The 8,999-nt window shown below is 50.2% G+C and overlaps 1 protein-coding gene across 1 annotated transcript in view; it reads left to right on the top strand.

Annotated features, from left to right (window-relative positions):
• Positions 1 to 8,267, top strand: part of LOC132008052 (uncharacterized) — a 79,398-nt gene extending 71,131 nt beyond the window's left edge. Inside the window, exon 9 of the mRNA XM_059386451.1 lies at positions 7,423 to 8,267. Within this exon, the coding sequence (XP_059242434.1) occupies positions 7,423 to 8,267 (845 nt within the window). The remainder of the gene's footprint in view (positions 1 to 7,422) is intronic.
• The last annotated feature ends 732 nt before the right edge of the window (positions 8,268 to 8,999 follow it).

The following is an 8,999-nucleotide window of genomic DNA, read 5'->3' as shown; positions in this document are numbered from 1 at the left end:
TTTATATAGTACAAAAACAGAAACAAATACACAGAAATGCTGACAGAAGATGGGAAAGTGTTTATAAACCCTCAATGTGGGTGAAGAAGGCTATTTTTATTCTTCCTGGGTGTATATTGTTATCTTTGTGAAAGGATTCAAGTTTCCAGAGATAAAAAGAAATTAAAACTGGCTTATATATAGGGTTAGTATTGAATAAGGAAAATTGATTACCTTAAAGCTTATATCTAAATGTATATTTAAAAAGAAAAGGAAAAGAAACAGAGATATATGTATGAAAAAAAGTTCAAGTTAAAAATTCATTATGGAATATGTTGTATTAAACCTCTAGTTGTAATGATAAGTAGGTTAATTTTTTTAAGATAAGAATTCAATTAACCAAAAGTTGAATCTATGAGATATACAGGATTAAGGGCAATACCTGGAGTTTAATATACTGTTTTCCCCTGACATTGGGGTTTTAAAATTTCATGAGGACTCTGTGATGGTTGTCCTCTCATTCTTTTGGCTTGTCTTCTGGAGGAGGGGCCTGCTGCATTCTTTTTCAGTCAGTTTTGCTTGGGTTGAATCATCTTTCTGCCTTTCAAGAGACTGAGCTCTGTGGAAACTGGCTTTTCAGGCTTTAGGTCTCTGGAGGTTTTTGTTCTCTGGAACTTTTTTTTAAATATACTTTTTGGAGGGTTAGTGGAAAGCAAACTGCACCCAGACCTCCACCTCAGAGAGAAGCCTCAGTCTACTCCTCTTTGGGTAGCTCAGAACACACAGACTCCCCCTCTGCAAACTCCACTGAACAATGCAACTCAGTGGGTACTCACCCATCATCATTCTTTCAGTGGTCACCTGAGGCATCCACTTGTCTCTGTACATCCATGCCACTAAAACCATAAGCGATATTGGTCCAGGGATCTGGCTTCTGTTGGCCGCCTTTGCCAGAACTGCTATCTCTGGTCCAGGCCCATATAGGGAATGCTCAGAACCTATAGTAATGTTTGTTGTTCTAGCTTTTTCATCTCCAGCCTCAGAGAGTCCTTGACATAAAGCACTTTGTTAGCTACCCCCAGATGTCAGCCATGATCAGTGAGCAAGAAGGCATGCTTCTTGATTTGAAGGTCTGGGCTGGGAGATGGAAGTTGGCCTGCGAAATGGGATAGGAAATAGTAACAGAAGTGAATCCTCCCCGAAGTCAGGAGTGGATGGGTCTGCTGGACAGATATTTCAACAGTCTCTCCCACTTTGCCACCTGGCAGGTGGAGGAACTCAGGCCCCCCCAAATTGCTGCAAGATCCTGCTCTTCTTTCACAAGAACTCCTACTATGGCAACACGGTTGGGGCTACATTAGTAAAACTTTGGTGAATCCAGAGTAGTGTGTGTGTGTGTGTGTGTGTGTGTGTGTTTATTGCCAGCTGTGGATACCTCAATGTTGGAGACTGTGTGTGTTTGGTGTATGTGTGTGCGTATCTATGTGTTGTATGTATGTGTACATGTATTTTCATGGGTTACACATGCATAACTCTGTACACTATTCATTAACACAGGTACACATATTTGCATGGTTACACATCCATAACTCTATCAGCAAATGTGTGTATTTGTGTGGCCTCTCTGTGTGTTCACAATCATGTGTGTGTGTCTGTGTATGACTGGACAATTGTGAATGTCTCTGTGTGGAAGACTGTGAGTTTATTGTGGTTTTTGTGTTTTACAAGCCACATCTGTGTGTATGTTGCATGCCTGAGCACCAGACATCTCAGGTGTGCAGTGAGTGTGTGTTGGCTTGTATGAGCGTGTGTGTGTGTGTGTGTACTTGAGCAGTTAAGTGTGCATTCTATATGAGAGATATCATGTGTTTTTCTTACATGCTTTTGTATCATCAGGGGTGTGTGTATATCAATCTGTGTGGGGAATGGTTCCATAGGCCTATGTCAAAGACTGTGGGGTTTTTTTAATGTCTGTGTTCTCAGGCCCACAAAGGTGTGTGTGTGTGTGTGTGTGTGTGTGTGTGTGTGTGTGTGGTGTCAACTGTGTGTGTGCCTGTGCCACAGATATAGTGTGCATAGTCTGTGTATTTCTGCTTGGAAGAATAGCTGTGTGTCATGCAAGAATAGGGATGCATGCCTGAGTGCAATACATGAGAGAGTGTGTGTAGTGTATTTACTGTTTTTGAATGAACACGTAAGTGTGTATGTGAGTGCATGTCTGTTTGTGTTTGAATGGCTATGTGTGCAATCCTAAATGATGCAGAGGGTGTGTTTTGTATATGTTTCTGTATCCTCAGGAGTGTATGTGGGGCGCAGTTTGCATGCCTATGTGAATGTGGCTATGGATGTTTTCTGTGTGTGCGTGTGTGTGTGTGTGTGTGTGTTCTCAGGTGTAGCTGTATATGTTTTTTTGTGCAGTGGGAAATGTGTATGCCTGCAACAAATCCCCTGTGTGAAATCTGTGTTTCACACAGCTTTGTGTGATTGAGAGGGCTGGTGTGCATACTTGAGACTGGTATCAATGAGTGTGTAGTGTGTTCAGTGGGTTTCCATGAGCACATGTGTGTTTATGTGTGTATATGTGTGTGAGAGGTGCCCGTCAGTGAGGGTATAAATGTGTACGTGTTTGTGTGCACATGCCCATCTCCATGCGTTTGTCTCAGAGATCGTGTATGTTAGTGGGTATCATATGTAGGTGATCAAATGACCAAATGTGTGCTTTTTCCATGTCTCTGTGTGTTTACAAGAACGTGGGAGTGTAAGTGTGTGTACACAGAGTGTAAGTATGTGTGTGAGGACTGTGTGTGTGTGTGTGTGTGTGAGTTTGTGTGTTGTGTGACCAGCGTTTGGATGGGCTCACATGTGTATGAGTGAATGGGTAGGCCCTGGTCAGCCAAGGAGAGGGACTATAGTATTTCCAGCTCTGCTGATTATGAAGAAAGGGGCCAGTGGCATAGTGCAGCCATGTCCCACCTGACACACAGACCTCGTATGCTTTCCATGGTTACTCAGGGTTCTGTGTCCCCTCTCACTGCAAAATGCACAGGGGCCAAGGCAAGGATGGAAGGGTGGGAGCTGGCAGGTGTGTGTCAAGTGCACCACCTGCTTGCACAATGGTCCCAGGTGTAGGAAAACCTAGGGGTCTCAATCTGTGTTACAGAGAGGCTAAAACATTGTACTTGCAAGTGCCACAAGGAGTAAGGAAGTCCCCATGAGCAGTACGCTTCTCCAGAGGAAAAGTCCTGTGGGGATCTCTCCTCTCAGGAGAAATGCCATCCCAAAATCTGTTCTACTCCTGTTTGGGGCAGTCTTCTCCACTTCCTGTGTATTAGGCAGATAAGACAGAAAGGAGAGGAGCTAGACCCACAGGCACATGTTCACTATGTCACTGAGGGACACACAGCTTGCTGCTCCTTTAGTGACACGGACTTCCCAGAAATACCTCTCACCAGCCCTGAGATTGCCCCCTGCTCACCCTGAATTCACCCTTCTTTCACATTCCCCACTCCCTGCACCACAGCTGGACTTCAGACCTTGCAATATTTGCCCCATATCTCTTTCTGTTGCCCATAAATGGATCATGGCTGAGCCTCCCAGTGGTCCCTGTGGTGTTACTCTGACATTTCAGGCTGTTTGTAGTCCCGACCTCACTTCCTTAGAGAACTGTGTTCCCTCCCTGCTGCCCCAGCAGCTAGGGGCAGGTTGAGGAGAGTTTGGCTTTTGGGCTAAGGAACCCTGCTGCTTCCATGGTTCAGGGCTGAACATAAGTAGGTCAGCTCACTGTTGGTCAACGTTAGGGATCTTGAATCTGATACAGCCCCTCAGGGAGAATTTTAGGGTGGTGGAGAGCAATGGGCCAAGGGAGGACTGCTTGGACCATTGTCATGTCTTCTGGTCTCCTTGATGCCTAAGCCAGAGGGTAGCCTCACAGCTCCCCCATGCCGGTCCCTAGCATTCATCATGTGGATGAGATGGAGGTGAAGTCCCAGGGATCCTGAATGTTGCAGCAGTCTGCCAGCTGGGATCAAGACCCAGAGGTCCTCAGAATGTGGCACACTCACCCCACCCACTTTCCCTGGAGCCCTCTGTGACTCACTTCTCAGGGCTTTGAAGAAGGACCTGCTGAGATTTAAAAGGAAGAGGAAAGGCCAGATGGTGCCACTAAACCATCTCCCATTGTCTCCTGTGAACATGGGCCCTGCTGTCTTGACTGGGGGATGTCCAATTTGGCCTGGAAGGAGGTCTTTAGCTTCAGACACATGCCACAGGTAGATGACTTAAGTTGTTCATCATGTCATAAGGACATTGGGTTTTCTCCCAGGGTCTTATGGTGCAAACCAGGAGATGTGGCTCATGAGCATTGCCCTGCAGTACTCAGTGTCCACAGAGCAGGGAACCTTTGTCAACCCCACTGGGGCAGGACAGCCAGGGTCCAATGGTATTGCAGAACTGGTTCCAATGAAAGGCCCTAACCTGATCACGCCTAAGCATTGGGGTTGCTGGGACCTATAGTAGCTAGTATGTTGCAGTGATGTGGTCTCCCCCTGGACCTATGGGAGTTGATGGGCTTTCTGGGGAGAAGAGTTTGTTGAGGTCAGGATTGGCCAGAGTCTGCATGCCATCTTCCCCAGTGAAGACAGCTGCTGTGTTCACATTTCCCCGTCTTCCTCTCCTTTTCTGGGAGTGAGTTTGTATCTCTCTCTAGACTTAAGACCAACACATTCTCTGACACTTAAGGCCCACATTCACCTTTCACGGTCTGCCTGTGTCTCTGCCAGTCTCTCCCAGGGGAAGCTGTGGCAGTATCTCTCATTCGGTCACCACCATCCTAAAGTATGTCTGCAAGACCCTATACTTCAGGCCCTTACATGGACACAGCACTTTCCCAAAGTCCCAGGGACCCAGGGTCCCCAAGGCTGAGCAAGATGGCAAAAAACACCAGGAAGTTTCAAGGAAAACACATATGCAGCGGACTGAGCCCCTCCTGAAGAGGACTGCCAGCTTCAGGGTTTAATGGCCAGAACTGCCAGGAGATGGAGGTTTGCTACAGGACTGGAGGGCCCAGAGAAACAGGCTTCTGTGAATGTGGCCTCTCAGGTAAGCCCATGGGATGGGCTGCCCATGATGCTTGCGTATTCTCCAATGTACCTGTGTTGAGGCAAGAGGGACAAGAGGCAAGGGAGGTGCAGTTTAGACTCAGTCTCCCATGATGTCTCTGTTTGAGACTACACACCTCATGTCCTGTGGCCCCTCTCACATTCCTTCCCTAGCAGGGCAATGCCAGATGTCTGTCATTGCATGAATGTCTCCTTGGAGTGGAAGTGGGCATGCATACCATCCACATGATGGCTGAACAGATGGAAACCACAGTCCAAGACCATGGGGGTGCATATGAAATCCACTTTGCTAGAAACACATTAAGACACTATCCAGGATGGAATTGGCGTCTTTGCTATGCTTCCATATGAGGGTGTGTGTTTTGGGAAGGCTACGCCTGTGTACTCTTTCCCACCATGGTGTTACATCCAACTGCATACATGTGCACCTGTGGGTACACACAGAAACCTTGGTCTGAATACATGGGTGTGTAAGCACATGGCTATACTGAACACCTCTAGTACTTAGAATGCAGCCGGACAGAACTCTGCACAGCTGGATCTGAGGAGACAAGAAATGACAACAACCCTGTTCACACAATAACATTGGTCCAGCTGCCCTAGGAGTGGAGCCATGGCACAGAGCCATGCCTCCACCGCTGATACAGAAGACAGAGCCAAAGACCTGTGTGAGGGCACAGACAATGGTGTGACCTCAAGAATCAGTATGGGCTTGCTGGGTACACCTAGAGGATGAAGAACCCCCAAAACAACAATAACAGATATCTCTGTGTCCACATGCCACATGTGACGACTGAGACAATGTGGTGTAAGAAACCCATCTGTTCCTGTAATAATGGGAGAGACCAGCTTGCATTGGCTCCAGACCAAATGAACCAAGCCTACTTTGTTGTCCCGAGGCCATAATTTGGGTTTTTTTTTTTTCTCTACATGTGTGGCCAGCACTGAGAACATGATGGCCCAGCCTGCTGTTCCATTGATGGTCTGACCTGGCTGGCCTGCAGACAGGAAGGCTATGGATGATGTGTTATCCTCTGTAGGCCAGATGAGCTGGGAACCCCTTCCTATGGCATTCACCACATTGCCAGACTGAAATGCAAGATGCTCTGATCTATTAGTGATGGTACATGCATATGTGCTACCTGTCACTTGGATGCCAGCCTCAGCTCCTTGCCCTCTGACCTTCTAAAGGATGCACACTGTAGTCTCCTGGCTGGCAGAGAGCATGCCCCATCAGCTTGGATACAGAGTTCACCCAGAAATTGTCTCACAAGAGGGACATCTGGATTCACTTTGCTGTAAGCCCTTGGCTGGTGAAAGGCATGCCTTCCTCTGTCATCCATGCCAAACACACTCTGTGTCCATGGGTGCACATGTGTGCTTTGAATATGGGGGGTGGAACACCCAGCTTGGGACACGTACATTGGTCACATGTAAGCCAGCGTCCAATGTTGTTGCAGAACTGATTCCAATGAAAGGCCCTAACCTGATGACCCTTAAGCATCGGGGTTGCTGGGACCTATAGTCGCTAGTACATTATAATGGTCACATTATAATGGATAGTCACAGAAGGGAAGAGGGCTTTTAATTCCTGGAAAAGAGCTGCTAGACAGGCTTCTTCATCTTTCTTCCTGAAGCCTTGATCTTCCAGAGACCCTGTGGCCAGAGAGTGTGCAGAGAAAGAGCTCTTGAAGAAAAACACCAAGAAAGGGGAAGGCAGAGAGGAGAGGATGAGGAAAGGACAGGCAGACAGAGGGATCAAGCACTCTCTGACCCGCACCTGATGAGAAAACAAGGACATGGACTGGGAGAAACTGTGGTAGAACTTCCTGCACCCCAACCCTCATGATCCAAACAGGCAGAGAGCTTCTGACCTCTGTCTCCTAGAATGACGCTATTCTGCAATGCCTGGACTGAAGATTTCCATGCACTCCTGACCAGGGTTCCCGGTGGGGGGTGGGTGCATATGGTGTCCTTAGTCTTCCAGGGTTGTGTTCAGAAAAGGCAAGAGACACTTTCACATTGTCAGGATACAAATACCAGGTGGAGAGCGTGGTGAAGGAGGTCACAGGATGGGGGTGTTAGTGGCGGTGGGGCCTGGGACACCTGGGTGGACCCTGAGGCCACCCTGGAAACGGCGTATTGTAGGACTCCCAGGCCGGCTCCTATGGGGTTAAAGGGTGGGACAAGTGACAGTCCTGCCAACCACCGTGTCACTGGTTGAACCTAGGGGACAACCATCATCTTGGTGTGGCTTAGGTGGGCTCACGTGGCCCAAGCCGCATGTGTGCCTCTGCCACCTCTGCGCGTGGCCGGCTTCCCCTAGGCCTTGTGCGCACGCGTCCCCCAGGCCCCCACCCGCGGTTGGCCGGCTGCTGTCCGCCGTCATTCCCCGGCGCCAGAGCCCTAGCTGCCAGGGCTGTGTGGAGAGCCACGTGCTCTCGCCTCCATCTCCTTCCCTCCAGCGCTTCCAGGGCTCAGGGCCACGGCCACATGGAGAGCGGGGCGGGGTCCGGGGAAGACGGGGCTGCCCCAGAATCCTGGACCACCTTGGTCCGGGAAGGGTGCGGTGAGGAGGCGGGGGCCCTCAGGGAGCACAGTGCCGGGGGCGAAGTGGGGGCGCTGCAGGCCGTAGGGGCCGGGGCGGTGGCAGTGGCGGTGGCGGTGGCGATGGCGGCAGAGCCTGTGTGGGAAGCCGAGGCCCGGCAGGCCAGAGGCGAGGCCGGCCTGGGGGCGGAATTGGTGGTCTTGGTGGAGGACACAGTGGCCGCGCCTGACCTTGGGGCAGAGGAAGACGAGGGGGACGAGGGTCAAGAGGACCAGGAGAGCGCAGAGGATGAAAGGAAGCACACTGAAGTGGTGGAATGTCCTGAAGAGGCTGAGGAGGGACACGAGGAGGAGGCTGCAGAGGGGCAGGCTGCTGAGGAGGTTAAGGAGGAAGGGGAGAAAGATGACAAGGAAGAGTCTGTGGAGGAAGAGGCTAAGGAGGGGGATGAGCAACTGAAGGAGGAAGAGGAGCCTGAGGGGGATTCTGTGGAGGAAGGGGCTAAGGCTGAGGAGGCCAAAGAGGAGGATTTTGAAGAGCAGGTGGCTGAGGACGTGGAGGCGGAGGCGGAGGAGGGCAAGAGGGAAGAGGCCAGGGAGGGGAGCCGGAAGGAGGAAGAAGTCTAGGAGCTGCAGGAGAAGCAGGAAGGGGAAGAACAGACAGAGGCATGGCCAGGATGTGCTGGGGAGGGGGCTGTGGGTGGGGAGGGATGTCTCTAAGGATGCACAGCTTTGTATATTAGTGCCCAGCAGGGCACTACCTAACTGACTACCTAGCTGTGTGCAGACCCAGGGAACTCTGATACAGGTCGTGAGGAAAGAGTGGGTCCCAGTAGGAGGAAACAGGTTGCAGGGCCTACCTGCCATCAAGATGTGCTCTTTCTAGCTTTTTGATCTGCAGCCCTCGTCTACGGCCATACCACCCTGAACGCGCCCGATCTCGTCTGATCTGCAGCCCTCGGAGAGTCCTTGACCCAAAGCAGTTTTTGAAACATCAGCCTATGTCAGCCATGCTCAGTGAGCAAGATGAAGGCATACTTGGCTCCATGACGGACTTAACGTTCTGGCCTGGGAGATGGAGTCCAGCCTGTGCGTTGGGAAGGTAACAGAAGTGATTCCTCCACAAAGCAAGGAGGGAAAGCGTCTGCTAGACTGAAATTTAAACCCTCTCTCCCCCACTTTGCCACCCGGCAGGTGGAGAAACTCGAATCTCCCCGTGATCACACCACGATCCTACTCTTCTTTTCCAAGAACTCCTACTTAGCAATGAAGTTGTTGGGAAGGAGTTTGTCTTCATGGCTGCTGGTAAGGAGCCTCTGCATGGATGGGCAGCAGCAGGTGGAGGCAGCAGTGTTGAAC

The sequence above is a fragment of the Mustela nigripes genome, unplaced genomic scaffold (genome assembly GCF_022355385.1).
Source record: "Mustela nigripes isolate SB6536 unplaced genomic scaffold, MUSNIG.SB6536 HiC_scaffold_20, whole genome shotgun sequence".
Classification (NCBI taxonomy): Eukaryota; Metazoa; Chordata; class Mammalia; order Carnivora; family Mustelidae; genus Mustela; species Mustela nigripes.
This window is presented reverse-complemented; position numbering and strand designations above follow the sequence as displayed.